Here is an 18256-nt window from a genome sequence, read left to right as displayed (position 1 = left end):
AAATCACCCAGCCCCTCCACACGGTCCAAGTGCACGCGGGTCTGTCCCACCACGTAGAGACGACGTTCCTTCTTCACCACGCCCTGCACTCCAAGCGCCTGTGACAGCACAGCCTGCAGAGACATCGGGCCAGGACAGCTCAGCCAGCTACAGAGTTCTCCCAGATCTCCCTCCCCCCGGCCACGAACTGATGTCCCTATGACACTGACTGGCACCATCACAGGCTCAGCGCGGAGACTGAAACCTGGCCATCCCGCCAACCTACTCGGGTCCCAGCTCACCCACCAGGGAGCGCTGGTCCAAGGGGCCATGGACAGAGCCCATGGGGTTTTCCTGCAGCACCGTGATCCCAGGCAGGGCTGGCAGGAAACCGTCTCCTCTGTGACCTGGTGCATCCCAGCAGAGGTGCAGCAGCTCTTACCACGTGGTTGGCTGCGTGGACAGGGGCAGGCAGTGTCATGGGGGGGAGGGAGGCTTTTACCACCAGCCCCAATGTGTGTCCAGCACCATGCCTGTCCCACTGATCTACAATTCTCTGGACAGCTCAGTGAAATGGGGGCGAAGCAGCGCTGGGTGACATAACGGATAGATTCCAAAGAGCCTTTGACAAGATCCTCCGAAGAGGCTCATTATGTGGTGGGAAGCAACACGACAGTCATGGATCAGAACTGGCTGAGAGAGAGACCCAAAGAGCAGCGTGGAACAGGCCATTTTCATCCCCTCAGAAGGTGGGAAGAGGGGCCTCAAGGGGCTGTACCAGGTCCCATGTTTGTTTATTACCAGTGAGGAGGCAAAGTTTGTAGAGGACACAACATTCAGGACCAGAGAGGACGGTGAAAAACTTCACCCAAGCAAGCCAGGGAAAGGGCAACGCTGTGGCTGATGAAATTCAACGTCAGTGAGTGCAAAGTAAAGCACGTTGGAGGGGAAAATTTCAGCTACTCACATACCTCACAGCAGTGGTTTTCAAACTGTTTTTCTCGTGACCCAGTTGAAGAAAATTGTTAATGCCCGCGACCCAGCGGAGCTGGGGATGAGGGGTTCAGGGTGTGGGAGGGGCTGACAGGCTTGGGGTGCAGGAGGGGATCTGGGCTCTGGGCTGAGGATGCAGGCTCTGGGGTGGGGCCGGGGATGAGGGGTTCGGGGTGAGGGAGGGGGTCAGGGCTGGGGCAGAGGGTTGGGGTGCACGGGTGAGGGCTGCGGGGTGAGGCCAAGGATGAGGGGTTTAGGGTGCAGGAGGAGGCTCCGGGTTTGGGGGGGCTCAGGGCTGGGGATTGAGGTGTGGGCTTACCTCAAGCTGCTCCTGGTCAGCGGCGCAGCGGCAGGCTTCCTGCCTGTCCTGGCACTGCAGACAGCGCTGTGCCCCAGAAGTGACCAGCAGCAGGTCCGGCTCCTAGGCGGAGGCAAACCATGAGAGTGCGGAGCCGGTTCTTGGGATGGGGGCACCGCGGAGCCCCGTTTCCCCCTCCCCCCCTGCCTAGGAGCTGGACCTGCTGCTGGCTACTTCCAGGGCGCAGCGCGGTGTCAGAACAGGTAGGGACTAGCCTGCCTTAGCCAGGTTGGTGGTGCTGACCAGAGCCACCGCAACGCAGAGCCTTACATTCCGCGACCCACTACTGGGTCATGACCCACAGTCTGAAAACAAGCGACCCTAGAGCCCCCTGGCAGGTGGTTGTTCAACCTGCTCTTAAAACCCTCCAGTGACAGGGAGTCTACAGACGCCCTCGGGAGCCTGTTCCGGAGCTTCCCTGCCCCGAGGGTTAGAAAGCATCACCTAATATGGAACCTAACCCTCCTTTGCTGCAGATTAAGCCCAGTGCTGCTTGTCCTGCCTTCAGCGCGCATGGAGACAATCGATCACCGTCTTCTTCATACCAGCACTTGACGTTTTTGTAGGCTGTTCTCAGGTCCCCCCTCAGCCTCTTTTCTCAGGACTAAACATGCCCAGTTGTTTGACCTTTCCCCATAGCTCAGGTTCTCGAAACCTTTCGTCATTTCTGTGCTCTCCTCTGGCCTCTCTCCAATTTGTCCCCATCTTTCCTAAAGTGCAGCACCCAGCCCTGGACACCGCATCCAGCTGAGGCCTCCCCAGTGCCAAGCAGAGCGGGCCAGTTACCTCCTGTTTCTGACACACAACACTCCTGTTAATACAGCCCCGAATATTAACCTTTTTCACAACTGCATCACATTGCTGACTCCTATTCGATCTGTGATCCACTAGAACCCCCAGCTCCTTGGCAGCAGTGCTGCCACCTACCCGTTATTCCCGTTTGTAGCTGAACATTTGATTTTTCCTTCCTGAGTGTAGGACTTTGCATTTGTCTTTACTGCATTTCATCCTGGTAATTTCAGACCAGTTCTCCAATTTTTCAGTCATTTTGAATTCTAATCCAGCCCTCCAAAGTGTTAGCAACCTCTGCCAGCTTAGTGTCATCTGCAAATTTTATAAGCATCCTTTGCATCCTACTATTTAAGTCATTGATGAAGATACTGACTGGTACTGGACCCAGACTAGACAATCTTGATTTAAAAATGGCCAGTGACAGAGAATCTTCCACCACCTTCGCTAAATTCTTCCAAGGGTTAATTACCCTCAATGTTAAACGTCTATGCCTCATTTCCAGTCTTGGGCTAGCTTCAACTTCCAGCCACTCAATCATGTTAGAGCTTTTTCTGCTAGACTGAAGAACCCATGAGCCCCATGTATGTAACTTACAGACTGTGATCAAGGCATCCCTTAGCCTTCTCTTTCCTACGATAAACAGCTTGAGCTCCTGGAGTCTGTGTGTCAGGGATCTGGGCCCGCAGCATCTCCAATCTCCAGGCAACCTAATGAGCACAGCCGGCCTGTGGCAGGCTGCCTGACGGGTGGGAAGAGGCAGCAGAGTTCAGTGACTGCTCAAAGATTCGCCTGTGACCGTGGCAGCCCCTATGATTGCTGGTTCACAGCACTGCCTCACTCCAGGTAACCTGTCTCTGACCCGGGCTCTGCCTCTAACCATCAGGCCTCACTGGCCATATCCAGGTCTCTGAGTCTAGCACTCTAAGGCAGGTTTTCTAATCCCTTAACCAGTCTCATGGCTCTTCTCTGACCCCTCTCCAATTATCAACATCCTTCCTGAACTGCGGACACCAGAACTGAGCACAGGATTCCAGCAGTGGTCGCACCAGTGCCAAACACAGAGGTAAAATAACCTCTCTGCTCCTTGAGGGTCCCCTGGTTATGCACCCCAGGATCCCACTCGCTCTTCTGGTCCCTGATTGCACTGGGAACCCATGCTGAGCGGATTATCCACAACCATAGATCCCTGCTTCCCAGGACAGAGTCCCCAATCCTGTAAGCGTGGGCTGCATTCTTTGTTCCTAGACGGATATGCTGACATTTCGCTGTATTAAAATGCAGACTCTTTGCTTGTGCCCAGTTTACCAAGTGATCCAGACTGTGGTTTCAGTGACCCGTCCTCTTCATTATTCAACACTCCCCAATTGTGTCATCTGCAAATCTCTATCAGTGATGATTTTATGTTTTCTTCCAGCTCATTGATAAAGATGTTAAATGGCATAAGGCCAACAACTGATCCCTGCAGGACCCCACCAGAAATGGTCCCACTCGACGAGTCCTTATTTACAATTACACATTGAGACCTGTCAGCCCGTTTTTAATCCATTTCATGTTACTGGGCAGTGCAGAACTAGAGGGGTTCAGAAAAGAGAGACAAGGATGATCAAGGATTTTGAAAAACTGTCACGTGAAGTGAGATTGAACAGATTGGGATTGTTACCTGTGAGAAGGGACATGGTCTAGAGAAGGGGGATTGAGCGTTTCTGTCCTCCCTGTCTCAGCACAAGAAAAAGGGGACGAGCACTAAAACTGGAAGATGGCAAATTCAAAATAGATAAAAAGAAATACTTTTCCTGCCACCGTGGAACTCACTGCCACTGGAAGCTGGTGAGACGAAGAACTTCGCAAAAGTCAAAAGAGGATTGGACAGTGACCTGGGTAACAAGAATAGCCACTTAGAATAGCTAATGCTACAAACAATTCTGGAGCGGACACTGAACATCCTGTTTCAGGGCTTTAGCCAAGCTAATGATTAGAGAGCAGGGTTAGATGTACTGTGGGGGGCTAATTATCCCACATCTGCTACTACGGGGTTCTTAGCCCTAGTCTCACATAAGTATGGCACTCCCACCCAAGTGTCACAGCTTGGTCGCCAGAAGAATTCTTCCATCGACTTAGTTACTGTCACTCGGAGAGGTGGCCCACTGCACGGGACGAACCCCTTCCGTCACTAGTCTGCGTCTGGCTCTGGTGCTGTCGCTATGCCGCTGGAGTGTTCCTAGAGCAGATGTGGCCTTACTCCTTCCTTTGCAGGGTCTGCCACTGCCAGAAACACGTACTGGGCTAGAGCAGCCTTGGGGCTTATCCAGCCACTCACGCCGATGCTCCTGTGGGAACGGCGGTGTGCAGACAGTGTCAGGCTGGGAAAGGCTCTTACCACCAGGCCTGCAGGGTCGGCTGTCGGGGAGATGGAGTAATGAGAAAGTTTGGGACCTTCAGAGTCAGGACGCTCATAAAATATCAGCTGTCCCCGGCCATCCTGAAACGGGAACAGAGAAGTGCGTCAGAGTGCGAGGCGACTGCACGGTTGCCCTGCCCGCAGGCCCAGCCATACCCACAAACTCGAGGGAGTTCAGGAGAGCCCCGACACACTCAGGGGATGGCGGGAGTGACGAAAGCTGCCTGCTTTGGCTCAGCCGTGCCCACGGGGACCCAGAACACCCTGCCGTTATACAAGGGAGTAGCCCCATTGAGCGAGCTCCAGGCTGTATAACCAGGGGAATCAGCAGGGCAGGTGTGACCATGTGGGGGATTTTCTTGTTTTTTTGTTTGTTTTTCCAATGGTTTGCATGCAGAGGGAGGGGGACGCAGTGTCCCTGGGTGTCACTGGTTTAACGAGGGGAGGGGAGAGGGAGTTTGTTGGTACAGAGGACCGGAGAGGGAACTCGGGACCCCGGCTGATGGCCTGGAGGATGGAGACCCCAGAGACTGGTGACATGGTAAGCCGGAGACCCAACTCAGGAGTCACAGCTGGTTCTGGCCAGTGGGAGGACAATAGGCTGTGGAGAGAGGACCCCAGTGACCTGACCAGCCGGTTCCAGCCAGAGGAGGGCTGAGAGGAGAGGAGACCCAGGTGACCCTGTTTACCTGGAGAGAAGACAATGGACGGGGGGGAGAAGGGGGGGCTTGGGGCCGGGGATATCAGAGGCCCAGCTGGGAAGCAGGGGGGCTCTGGGCTGGAGAGGGGGAAGCAGGCAGAGGAAGGGATGCAGGGGAGACTGGGATGTGCTGTGCTGAGGGTTGCTAGGCCTGAGAGTTTCCTGTGCTGGGTTCAACGCTCAATAAACCTGTTTTATGCTGGCTGAGAGTCGCTCCGGGCTAGAGAACAGGGGGCATCAACCCCTTCAGGGGTGGAGGCCCAGGGGCCAGAGCGAGGGGACTCCCTGAGGGGGCCCACGGCAGAGACAGACGTGCTAAGGCTCAGAGAGCTGCGGCTCCAGGAGGTGGAGGGGCCTGACCCCGAGAGTGGCCCCCCGAGAAGGGCTGTCTCACTGAAGGGGCACCCTCCACGGACCGCACGGGGCCACGATCTGTGAGGCCGTGACAGCAGGGCCAGAGGGTCGACTCTGTAGGAAATGGGCCTCTACCAGAAGAGCTTTGCTAGCAGCGTTACTGGTTATAGAGGTGTAGCGCCCTCGGCCAACCCCGCTCCTAGGGCAGCGCAGCACAGGAGCGCACCCCGCTACCCGCAGCGAAACAAGCTAGGCAGAGCGAAGGCCCTTGACTCCAGGATAACTGCAGCAGGGCTTGGGTGGATACTAAGGTGCCCTCACCTCCCCGGGGCACGACTGCGCTGGCTGAAGTGTGCAGCACCCAGCAGCCCCAGCCTCCCAATGCCCTGCAGACACGGGACAGCACTGACCGGGATGGGACAGCAGGGGCCGGGAGAGGCTGTCCTCCCTGGCCAGCCTGCAGAGCCAGCCCTGGGGGATTGGGGTGCAGAAAGGGGTGAGAGCTCTGGGAGGGAGTTTGGGTGTAGGAGGGGTCTCTGGGCTGGGGTGCAGAAGGGGGGCTCAGGGGAGGGGATTGGGGTGCAGGCTCAGGGCTGGGGGATGAGAAGGCTAAGGGATGCCTTGATCACAGTCTGTAAGTTACATACATGGGGAGCTCAGGGCTGGGGAGTGCAGGAAGGGGGTTGGGGTGCAGGCTCAGGACTAGGGGGTGCAGGAGGGGACTCAGGGGTGGGGGCTCAGGTGCTGGGGTGCAGGGCAGGCTCAGGGTGGGGTGCAGGAGGGGGACTCAGGGGTGGGGGCTCTGGTGCTGGGGTGCTGGGCTGGCTCAGGGCTGGGGTTGAGGGCTGGGGTTGGGGTGCAGGAGGGGGGCTCAGGGCTGGGGAGAAGGAAGGGGGCTGGGGTGCAGGAGGGGACTCAGAATTTGGGGTGCAGGCTCAGGGCTGGGAGTGGTGGAGGAGGCGGGCTCAGGGCTGGGGTTCAGGGCTCAGGGCTGGGGTACAGGACGGGGCTGGGGTTCGGGGCTGAGGTAAAGGGGTGCGGGGGGGAGCTGCACTCCGGACTAGGGGTGCAGGAGGGGGGCTTGGAGCTGGGGGTACAGGACGGGGCTGAGGTAAAGCTCAGGAGGGGGACGGGGCTCCACGCGCTGCCCCCCCGCAGGTCCCGGTCCATGGGCGCGGCGGGGCGCGGCGCGCGGTGACCGGACCGGACCCCCCCGGGCGCGCACCCCGAAGTCGCGCAGCTTGAGGCGGCCGCGCGGCGCGCGCAGGAAGGTGTCGGTCTGGGTGAGCGCGCGCCCCGCGCCCCCGCTGAGCCGCTCGGCGACCCGCTCCGCGCGCGCCAGGTCCCGCCCGCGCGCCTTGAGCTCCACGTTCCGCGGCATCCTGCGGCGCCCCGCCCCGCCTCGTTGCCCATTGGCTGGGGCTCCTACGCGTCCCACCCACTGGTCGCGCGGCCTTAGCTACGGGACCTAGGTCCTGATTGGCTGCCACTGCCAAAGACTCCGCGGCGATTGGCTGATTCAGGCTTCCCCTTCCGGCCCCGTCTCGCCAATCACAATGATAAGTCCGCGAGCCTCGCCGACACTAGTCCAATCGGGCCTTCAGCGGCGCCGTGAGGAGAAGGCGCTGATTGGCGGAACGTGAGATAACGGAGGAGGCAAACAGCGCGTCGATTGGCTGGAGCCGGCGGCGACTGATCAGGGCTGGCAGGGACGGGCAGCGATTGGTCGGAGCCGGCTGCGGCGGGCGACGATTGGCGGAGGCCGGCGAGGGCCGGCGGCGATTGGTCAGGGCTGGCGGGGGCGGGCGGCGATTGGCGGAGGGACGGGCGGCGATTGATCAGGGCTGGCAGGGACGGGCAGCGATTGGTCGGAGCCGGCTGCGGCGGGCGGCGATTGGCGGAGGCCGGCGAGGGCGGGCGGCGATTGGTCGGGGGCGGGCGGCGAGTGGCGGAGACGGGCGGTGATTGGCCGGGCCGGCGGGGCAGGGCGGTGATTGGCGGGAGCGGGCGGTGATTGGCGGAGGCCGGCGGGAGCTGATTGGCCGGGCCGGCGGGGGGAGGGCGGTGATTGTCGGAGGCCGGCGGGGACGGGCGCTGATTGGCCGGGCCGGCGGGGGCGGGCGGTGATTGGCCGGGCTGGCGGGGAGGGCGGTGATTGGCGGAGGCCGGCGGGGGCGGGCGCTGATTGGCCGGGCCGGCGGGGGCGGGCGGTGATTGGCCGGGCTGGCGGGGCGGGCACTGATTGGCCGGGCTGGCAGGGGCGGGCGGCGATTGGCGGAGACCGGCGAGGGCGGGCGGCGATTGGTCGGGGCGGGCGGAGACCGGCGGGGGGAGGGCGGCGATTGGCCGGGTCGGCGGAGGGAGGGCGGCGATTGGCGGAGGCCGGCGGGAGCTGATTGGCCGGGCCGGCGGGGGGAGGGCGTGATTGGCGGAGGCCGGCAGGGGCGGGCACTGATTGGCCGGGCTGGCGGGGCGGGCGGTGATTGGCCGGGCTTGCGGGGCGGGCACTGATTGGCCGGGCTGGCAGGGCGGGCGGCGATTGGCGGAGACCGGCGGAGGGAGGGCGGCGATTGGCGGAGGGCGGCGGGGGGAGGGCGCTGATTGGCCGGGCAGGCGGGGGCGGGCGGTGATTGGCGGCGCCCGGCGGGAGCTGCTTGGCCGGGCCGGCGGGGGGAGGGCGGCGATTGGCGGAGGCCGGCGGGAGAGGGCGCTGATGGGCCGGCTGGCAGGGGCGGGCGGTGATTGGCGGAGGCCGGCAGGGGCGGGCACTGATTGGCCGGGCAGGCGGGGGCGTGCGGTGATTGGCGGAGCCCGGCGGGAGCTGATTGGCCGGGCCGGCGGGGGGAGGGCGGCGATTGGCGGAGGCCGGCGGGAGAGGGCGCTGATTGGCCGGCTGGCAGGGGCGGGCGGTGATTGGCGGAGGCCGGCAGGGGCGGGCACTGATTGGCCGGGCTTGTGGGGGCGGGCGGTGATTGGCGGAGGCCGGCGGGAGCTGATTGGCCGGGCCGACGGGGGCAGGGCGGTGATTGGCGGAGGCCGGCGGCGGCGGGCGCTGATTGGCCAGGTCGGCGGGGGCGGGCTGTGATTGGCGGAGCCCGGCGGGGGCGGGCACAGAGCCGGCCCGGCGGCCAGCAGGAGACGGAGATGGAGCCGGAGGCGCCCGGCGCGCGGTGCCCGGGCGATGGCGAGTGCGCGGTTCCCGGCTCCCCGCGGCGCTGCCGTGCCCGCGCGCACCCGGCTCCGCGCCTTCCTGTGGTGCCGCGAGTTCCTGGCCGGCTCCTGGAAGCTGATCGCGCCCGAGGAGTTCGGCATCAGCCCGGTCAGGTACCGGCCGGGGCGGGGCGGGGCGGGCTGGGGGGAGCGGTCCCGTCCCCGTCCTGGTCCCCGTCCCCGGCTGATGCTCCTGGCGGGGCCGTCGTCGGGTCCCGGGCTGAACTCCTGCCCCGCTCCGCGGCCGGGCCGGCGGGGCCCCGCGGAAGCCGAGCGCCTGGAGCCCCGGGCCGAGCCCCGTGCAGGGTCCCCCCGTCGCAGTCCTGCCAGCTCGCGCCCTGTGCCCCCGCCGGCGCCCGAGGGAGGCGGCACGTCCCCGCTGCCGGCCCGGCCCGGCCCGGCCGAGCGAAGGTCCCCGGGCTGCCCCCGCCGCCTGGCAGCGGCCCCGCCCCCGTGCCCGGCGCTGTACGGCTCGTGCCCGAGCCTGGTGGGGGGCGGACCCCCCTGGGCCAGGGCTGCAGAGGGTCGGAAGGGGGCACCCGTGGCCCCCAGCTCCGGGGCGGGCCCAGGGCGATGCCGCCGTTCCCAGCGGGGGGCGGCCCTGCGGGGCAGGAGCCTGGGGCCCCTCGGCCGGGCCGTGCTCGGGGGGCTGCTGGGACCCGCCTCGCGCCCCCGGCAGGAGCTCACTTGCGGGGGGGACCCGCAAAGCTTCCGGGCTGTGCCCCGTGCTCCTGCCCTGCCCGGTGCCGCCCCCCGGCCTCTGACCCGCGCTCCGCTCCCCTTTGCAGCGGGGGGCTCAGCAACCTGCTGTACAAGTGCAGCCTCCCGGACCACGTCCTGAGCCTGGGCGACGAGCCTCGGCAGGTGCTGCTGCGCGTCTACGGGGCCATCCTGCAGGTGAGGCGCCCCCAGCCCGGCAGCAGGGCACGGGGGGGACCCAGGGACACACCCAACCGCGTCCTGCGCTGCATTCGGCTGGGGCCAGCGTGTGGGTGAACTGGCCCCACCCGGCCTGACCTTGTCAGCCCAGCGACAGGCTCCCTGCGAGCCACTGGGGCCAGCCGGGGGGGCTACGCACTGTAATCCACTCCCCCCCCAGGTGAGGCCAAGGCCTAGGCCAGCCCTGCCTCCTCCCGGGGGGGCCAGTGCCCCTCGCTCCCCACCCGCAGCCCCCTGCTATCCCAGCCCTGCAGCACCCTCCGGGCTAGAGACACGTCTCTGTCCAGTTTGCTGTTGCTGGGTGCTGACTCCTGGGAGCTTTTTGCATGGGCCAGTGAAGGGTTCAAGGCTGGGAGGATTAATGCTGTTCCCCCTTCTGTGGTGGGGGTTCCCGAGGGCTGTGCATTGGGGTGGGCTGTGGATTGTGGGTTTGCTGCCTCCCCACTCTGGCATCAAGCAGTGTCTGGGGTCACTCCCCCCCCCCCATTGTGCAGGGTTGGGAGGTTCCCAGGGTCACCACCTCCCCCCTAGGGATTGTGCAGGCTTGGGGAGTCCCAGGGTCACCCCCCCTAGGGATTGTGCAGGCTTGGGGAGTCCCAGGGTCAGTCCCCCCCCCGCCGCCCGAGATTGTGCAGGGTGTGGGGCTCTCAGGGTCACGGCCCCTCCCCTGACTGCACAGGGTTTTGGTGGGTGCCCCTCACCCATGGCTCTGTCTCTGCAGGGCGTGGACTCGCTGGTTCTGGAGAGCGTGATGTTTGCCATCCTGGCAGAGCGGGCACTGGGGCCACGGCTGTACGGGGTCTTTCCGCAGGGGCGCCTGGAGCAGTACATTCCGGTATGGGCCTCGCTGGGCGGCCTACGCTCTGCTCTCACCCCCCCCCCCCCCGCGGGACCCCAGCCCCCAACGGGCTGGCCAGAGACCTCCCTGCCTGACTTCAGGGGCTGGTGAGGCCCAAGTGGCTGCTGCAGGCGGCAGGTGCCTGGCAGTGCCCGGCTCTGTGCCCGTCCTGGGTGGGTTGGCCCTTCGTTCTGTTGCTTGGCTCAGCCCTGTGGGCTCCCGGGGGCGCTGAGTGGGCCTGTCCCTCCCCCGGCGCTGGAGGCTCCATGCCAGGCCAAGCGAGCCCAGGGCTCCCTGCTGCCCCCATCCCATTCCCTGGAGGCCAGGCTGTCTCATGCCTGCCCTGTTCCCCCAGAGCCGGCGTCTGTGCACGGAGGACCTGCAGGACCCCGACATCTCCAGGGAGATCGCGATGAAGATGTCCCGCTTCCACGGCATGGTGATGCCCTTCAACAAGGAGGCCAAGTGGCTGTTTGGGACCATGGAACGGTAACCCCGTCCCTAGCACTGCTCCGGGGTTCTCTGGCCTGCAGGCTGCAGGCCGGGTCGTCCCGGCTGGCCCCTCTGAGCACCAGCTGCGTCCCCCCGGGGGGCCCTTCCCCTGCAGGAGTGGGGGCCTAGAGTGTGGCTGGCAAGGAGTCACCCCCCATCACTTTGCAGTAATAGCCCTGAGGGGAGCACCCCCTCGATGCAGTGCCATGGGGCCAGGAAAGAGAATAATGGGCCCTGTCTTACGGGGAGTGGAGGGGCCCCTCCCCATCTCACTGCTCGGGTGGGGGACTGAGTGGGGGGTGTCTCCCCATCTCATTTCTCCCAGGGGAGGCAAGTGGCGGGGGTCTCATGAGGGAGGGGAGTGAGTGCTCCCAGAGGAAGGGGGTGGGAGGGGTCTCCCCTGCTCCCGGAGGAAGGGGGTCTCCCCTGCTCCCGGAGGAAGGGGGCTGGGGGCCTTGCCCTGTGGAGGTGACAGGACCCTGCGCTCCAGGTACCTGAAGCAGATTGCCGAGCTCACCTTCCCCCAGGAAGCCCAGCGGAAGAAGTTCAACCAGCTCAAAGCCTATAACCTGCAGCAGGAAATGGGGAGCCTCAGGTGAGCCCAGGGCCCGAGGGGCTGCCATAGCCACGTGGGGGTGGGGGAGGGCAAACTGCCGTTGGGGCTGGCTGGAAAAGTGCCCCCCCCAGCCCGCTAAGGGTGCCTCTCGCTGCTGGCTTCCCCAGCTCTGCACTGCAACAGGCCTATGGGCCCATCCCCCATCTCCCATCCCCGGAGGGTGGGCGCTGGCTGCCCTCCGGCTCCCCTGCCCAGAGGTGGGTGGGTCTCTGCCTGGCACCGCTGAGCACAGTGGGTGGCAGAAGCTAGCAGCATCAGAGCTGCTCTCCTTGGGGCTCCCCCTTGCAGCGCCCCCTGCTGGAGAGCCTGGGGGAGTGGGAGGGATGAAGCGGGCTGTCTGCTGACGTCTCTCTCCCCTCAATTCCAGGGAGCTGCTGGAGTCCACACCCTCCCCTGTGGTCTTCTGCCACAATGACGTGCAGGAAGGTGAGTGGCAGGGGGTGAGATGCCCCTGTTGCCTGTTGGCATTGCCAGCCGGACTAGCCCAGCCTTGGGCTCGCTGGCACCTGAGCCACCACTACAGCGCAGCTCCCCTCTGGGGTCGGGTCGGGTCAGGGGAACCTCGCTGGCCTAGGCACAGCTTGGCCTGGGGAGCAGCCTAAGCCCTGCCTGGGACTGACCTGCTTCAGCCCCAGGCCAGGGCTACATGGGACCTGAGGGGCTCCCCAAGGCAGCCGCTCTCACCTGCCTTTCCCTTCCCAGGGAACATCCTGCTGCTGGCTGGGCGAGAGTCACATCCCACTGACAAGCTGATGCTGATTGACTTTGAATACAGCAGCTACAACTACAGGTGGGTGATGGGAGGCCGGGGCAGGGTGGGTGTGCCTAAGCTGGCATGTATAGGGCCTCCACTGCCCAGCCCGGAGCTCTCCCTGGGCTGTGCTGCCCACACGGGGCTGTTGGGCCGGCTCTGGGGCCGGCTGCCCGGCCTGGTGCTCTCCCTGGGCCATGCAACCTACACAGGTGTGATGGTGCTGCCCGTGGGAGCCAGCTGAGGTCACTCAATCAGGCTGAACTGCAAACAGAACGGGGCCGAAAAGCCCCAAACGCTGGTGGATATTCCAGTACTTAGATTTACCAACCAGCACAAAACAGCTTCTGTAGCACCTCACTCAGAAGTTCAAACACCGCAGTTCCCTTAAAGTGCCCAGCCTCAGGCCTCCGTCCAGACGCACCTGTCAAACATATGATGATAAATTCTGAAAATCTTATCTCATCATATAAAAGAAAAGGTTTTCCTGATCCCAAATGACCAAGCCCTAGACCCAGGTCAAATGATAACTTAGATCTTACCCAAAATACACGCTAATAGCCAATTCTTGTTAACTAAACTAAAATTTATTATAAAAGAAAAGAGAGAGAGAGTTGGTTAAAAGATCAATATACAGACAGACTTGAGTCCAATTTCTTGAGGTTCAGATACACAGTAGAGATGAGCTTGTAGTTGCCAAAAGTCCTTTTAGAAATAGTCCAGAGGTTACAGTCCAATGTCCATACTCAGGTGGCTCCAGTCAGTGACTGGGGATCTCAATCATTGGGGCTTAAGGTTTCCCCCTCTTGAAACCCAAAGCAGATCTGAGATGAAGTAGGATCGTGTCCCAGGGTTCTTATACGTTTCCAGCAGCCTTTTGGCCGAGAAAACAATAGGCTTAACTCTCCTTCCTAACATCCTGGCAATTAGCACAGGGGAATTTATCCATTAAATAGTTCAAATACAGCAGTGGTCCCCCACCTTTTTGTACCAGTAACACATTCATGTTTTCAGAAGAGTGTGGCGGGCGCCAACAATTTTACAAGGCTTATTTTGTGTTTGTACATTAAATAATACAAAAAAACGTATTTAATATTATATAATATCTGAATCCAAAGAGAAGAGAGAAGCCGGAGAAAAGCCACGAGGACAGAGCACACCGGTGCCCACAGCCCTGGAGTACTCTGTCCCTGGCAGGCCCGGGGCTGCGGCTTCTCTCCCTTGCTGGGAACTAGGCAGGCCCTGCACCTGCTGGGAACAGAGAACACTGAGCCCGCAGCCGGTTTTCTCTGTCCCTGGCAGGTCCCCTGCTGGGCACTAGGGGGCACTAGGCGGGGGACCACTGAGATACAGGTTACCACGACCTTCAGACAATAACACTATTTCACTCAAGTATCATCATAAATGTTAATATTCCTTTTTTGATCTTTGAATCAGAGCTATAGCAATAGACAAGACTTGTTTGCTGACATCCCAAGCCCTGAGCAAACACCTCCCCTTCTACCTCTAACACTGGCGGCTGCATCTCAAAGCTCTGTTCATTTACAGATCTTCCTAATGAGTCTCTAAAGTTGGCCCTGGGTCAGGTCAGTCTGGGAGGTCATTAACTCTTTCTGGCCCTGTCACCTTTCAATGAGATTATTACACTCATAAGGTCAATGGGGTTGGTGGGGTGGCTGCCCAGGCCAGTGCTCCCTTGGCTGTGGGACCCATATGGGGCTATTGGGGCAGCTCTGCTGCGGCTGCCGGGTGGGGTGGGGTCGGGGCCACGAGGAGGCTGGCACCCTGCAAGCGTGGAAGCGCCTAACCCCCCCCCCTCCCCCCTTGCAGGGGCTTTGACATCGGCAATCACTTCTGTGAGTGGGTGTACGACTACACCCACGACACGTGGCCCTACTACCAGGCCTCCATGGAGAACTACCCCACGCGCCAGCAGCAGGTAACCGAGCCGCCCGGCTGGGGGAGCCCCGGGGAGGGCAGGCGGGCAGTGAGTCCCATCCTTGCCAGGCTGCTGCCCTGGGGGGCGAGGTCTTGCGCGCTGGTTGGTGGGGCTGTAGCTGTTGGGATTGTTGCTGGGTGTGGGGCCCCGTTCTGAGCCCCGTGCCCCGGGGAGCCCCACTGCTCCCGGGGGAATTCTGCACCAAAACCTTAAAAATTCTGTGCAGAATATTATGAAATTCTGCAAAATTCTGCATATTTTGTCAAAGTAACAGTATAATCACGCCAGTTTCAGTTGTTTTGGTAATGGATTTCAAAATACCAGTCAGCAAGTGTGTCTGTAACAGTACAGACAGCACACAAGCTTCAGGAAACGTTTCTTGACAAATAGGCCCTCGCTAGGCCTGTTGATACAGACCTGTGAGTAATTCATTTCTACTCTAATACAGAACCGGATTCTCGCCCCCCTCAGGGGCAGTGCAGAGGCTGTGGGAAGTCAGGGTAACGGAGGAGCTGAGGGAGCGGGAACGAGCCTGGGAATGAACTTGGTGGGTGTGGCTGGGAGAAGGTTTTGGGAGGGGGGAAATTGTTAGGGAGTTGGGGAGCCTCCCCCATGCAGGCTCTGGTTGACCCCTAGCCTCTCCCATTCAGCCAGGAACATCTGCCCCAATCTCCACGTGGCCCTGCACGCTCCACTCAGCCACCCCATCCCCATGTAGCCCTGTACCCCACTCCCATTCAGCCCCTGGGTCGGTGCTGTCACCCACTAGCTCCTGTGCCCCCCACTAGCCTTTCTGAACCCCAGTCTGTGACCGCTTGCAGCCTGTGTGCCCTGTGCTGCCCCCCTCCCAATACCCCATGCCTCCTCACCCGGCCGTGCAGGCAGGGCGCTGTGAGGAATGCATCCTCTCCGCCTCCCTCTCCACGGCTGGCTGCTCCGCCCCTGAGCCAGCTGCCCACTCTTCTGGGGCCACAACAGTCTCTGGTGCATAAAAGGTGAAATTGCAGCGCCTCCCCGGCAGAATCTATCCTTCTGTGGGGGGCATGAATTCTGCGCATGCGCAGTGGTGCAGAATTCCCCCAGGAGTCCCCGGCTCACTCTGGGCCTCGCCCAGCTGGGCAGGTAGGCAGAGCCTAGATTCCCCATCCCCTGCACACCCTAGCTCCCCACCCTGCGTTCGGGGCCTGAGGCTGAGACTTGCTTGCCCTGCCTGCAGCTGCACTTCATCCGGCACTACCTGTGGGAGGACTCGGGGCGGCGCGGGGACACCTCGCACGAGGAGCAGGCCCGCATCGAGGAGGAGATGCTCACTGAAATCAGCCGGTGAGTGAATGACCGGGGGCAGCAAGGGGAGACCCCACACGGAGCGGGTGCAGGGGGACCCCCACCCTGCTGCCCTCCTCAAGGACAGATCCTCTCTCTAAAGAGCTCTCCAGGGCAGTCAGGCATCTGTTGCAGACTCCTTCTCCCAGCCTTGCTGCACAGCCTGGGGGTACCTGATGGGGCTCGGGAAGGGAAGCCAGGTGCCCTGGGGACTTGGGGTGGAGTCTGGGACATGGCACAGTGGGGGGGGGGGTGTCTCTCCCAGCGTCTCCCCAATGGCTGCTCTCTCCTCTCAGGTTTGCTCTGGCCTCTCACTTCTTTTGGGGCCTCTGGTCCATCCTGCAGGCGAAGATCTCCACCATTGAGTTCGGCTACCTGGTGAGCACGGGGCATGGGCGACTCTGCCCCTTGACTCCCACGGGGCACTGCCCAGGGCTGCCTGCTGAGAGGGGGACAGGTCGGGGGGCCCAGCCCGGCAGCCTGGTTCGGTGTCTCGTGGGGCGTCTGCCCTAAGCTCTCCCTTTGCAGAGGACGGGAGGGACCTGCCCTGCTGAGCACTGTGGGTACCTGCTGCCTCCCTATGCCAGGCCCTCAGTGCGGCCACATGTGGGTCCTTGTGTTCTGGCCCTGCCTGCACGCCTGGGGGGCTCTGCGGGGTGACTGGGCTCCCCTGCCCCCACGCCTGGGGGGCTCTGCGGGGCGACTGGGCTCCCCTGCCCCGACACCTGGGGGGCTCTGCGGGGCGACTGGGCTCCCCTACCCCCACGCCTGGGGGGCTCTGCGGGGTCCCTGTTCTGGCCCTGCCCCCACACCTGGGGGGCTCTGCAGGGCGACTGGGCTCCCCTGCCCCCACGCCTGGGGGGCTCTGCGGGGTCCCTGTTCTGGCCCTGCCCCCACGCCTGGGGGGCTCTGCGGGGTCCCTGTTCTGGCCCTGCCCCCACTCCTGGGGGGCTCTGCGGGGCGACTGGGCTCCCCTGCCCCCATGCCTGGGGGGCTGTGCGGGGTCCCTGTTCTGGCCCTGCCCCACACCTGGGGGCTCTGCGGGCGACTGGGCCCCTGCCCCACGCCTGGGGGGCTCTGCGGGGTCCCTGTTCTGGCCCTGCCCCCACGCCTGGGGGGTTCTGCGGGGCGACTGGGCTCCCCTACCCCCACGCCTGGGGGGCTGTGCGGGGTCCCTGTTCTGGCCCTGCCCCCACGCCTGGGGGGCTCTGCGGGGCGACTGGGCTCCCCTGCCCCCACGCCTAGGGGGCTCTTCGGGGTCCCTGTTCTGGCCCTGCCCCCACGCCTGGGGGGGGCTGCGCGGGGTCCCTGGGCTCCCCTGCCCCCACACCAGGGGGGCTCTGGGGGGTCCCTAACCCAGCCTGATGCTCTCTCCCTGTGCAGGATTACGCGCTGTGCCGTTTTGAGGCCTACTTCCAGCAGAAGGCGCAGTGCCCGTGACCGGCCCAGCTCTGCCTCAGGCCCCCGGGCTCGCCTGCCTCAGGCCCCCGGACTCGCCTGCCTCAGGCCCCCGGGCTCGCCGTGCTGCAGACACGTGGGGCCTGGCCAGAGCAGCGGAGTGGCCCCTCCCTGCCAAGGGGACAGCAGCTGGCAAGGACCCCAAGGGACCAATGCCCCCAGACCAGCCTCCCTTGCCCCCTGGGGCGGGGGGCTGCCCTGGCTGGCCAGGGAGCGGGGGTGGGGTTTGGGGGTCTCCCTGCAGGCGTTTGGGGGCAGGGCTGGGCTGTCGGGGAGGGAAACGGTTAATGTTCCGGTTTGGGGAGTGAAGGCGCGTGTGAGGATCCCCACCCCCTCCAGGGTGGGCTGTGTGGGGCCGGCTCTCCCCACTGTCCATTGGCGGATGGTTCTGTGTGGCCGTGGGGGTCCCGCTCACCAGGGCGGCTGCAGCCTCGGCCCCGTCCCCGGAGCAGGAGGGGCTCGGCTCCCCTGGGTTCCCTGCGAGTGCATTGGGGGCTGTGCGCTGGGAGGTGGGGGCAGGGAGCTGAATGTGCCACACGTGCATCTGCCTCTGTCCCTGCGTCTCTGCCTCCCCTGGCCTGCGGCGCTGCCCAGCTCTGCCACCCTCGTGCCCTTCCTGGCTGCCGATGTAACCGGGGAGCCCCTGGGGCTCAGCCAGCGTGGGCTGCAGGGGGGAGACCTGGGTGCTCTGCCCCTGCCCCCCGCAGGGCCCTTTCTCTGGAGAAGCAGGGGGCGTTAGTAGGGCAGTGCTGGCCTGGCTCCAGCGCCTCTCCCGCTGCTGGGAATGGGGGGTGGGCTCTAGCGGGGTGTCCCCTGCTCCGGCTGGGGGAGTGCGGGGGGAGCGTGTCCCGCAGCCCTGCCCCAAAGTTCCTCCCTGCCTGGGCCCCGTGGCCGGGGCTCTGCACTCGCTTTCTCTGCCAGTCCCCAGCGCCTGCTGCTGCTGCCCCCTCAGAGCCGAGCCCCGGCAGGGCCCTCCACTGCCCAGCAATGGACTGTGAGCTCTGCACTCAGACCAATAAATGCCTGGCGCTGTCTGCCTGTGTCCGTCTGTCTGGCCGTCCCTCCTCCTGCCCAGGGCACTCAGCGTCCTGGGCGCCGGCTGCCTGCCCAGAGCTG

At 63.5% G+C, this 18256-nt stretch overlaps 1 protein-coding gene across 1 annotated transcript; it reads left to right on the top strand.

Annotated features, from left to right (window-relative positions):
* The first annotated feature begins 8703 nt into the window (after positions 1-8703).
* Positions 8704-18174, top strand: CHKB (choline kinase beta). The gene is given in 12 exon segments (XM_039520911.1): positions 8704-8774; positions 8776-8898; positions 9573-9681; positions 10445-10558; positions 10917-11050; positions 11544-11648; positions 12037-12095; positions 12372-12459; positions 14251-14359; positions 15576-15682; positions 15979-16060; positions 17066-18174. Coding segments are annotated over 12 exon segments (1143 nt in total). The 5' UTR covers positions 8704-8718; the 3' UTR covers positions 17123-18174.
* Positions 18175-18256: the final 82 nt, after the last annotated feature.

Source organism: Mauremys reevesii, linkage group 1 (assembly GCF_016161935.1).
Source record: "Mauremys reevesii isolate NIE-2019 linkage group 1, ASM1616193v1, whole genome shotgun sequence".
Taxonomy (NCBI): Eukaryota; Metazoa; Chordata; order Testudines; family Geoemydidae; genus Mauremys; species Mauremys reevesii.
The sequence above is the reverse complement of the archived record's forward strand: the minus strand, read 5'-3'. Positions and strand labels throughout refer to the sequence as shown.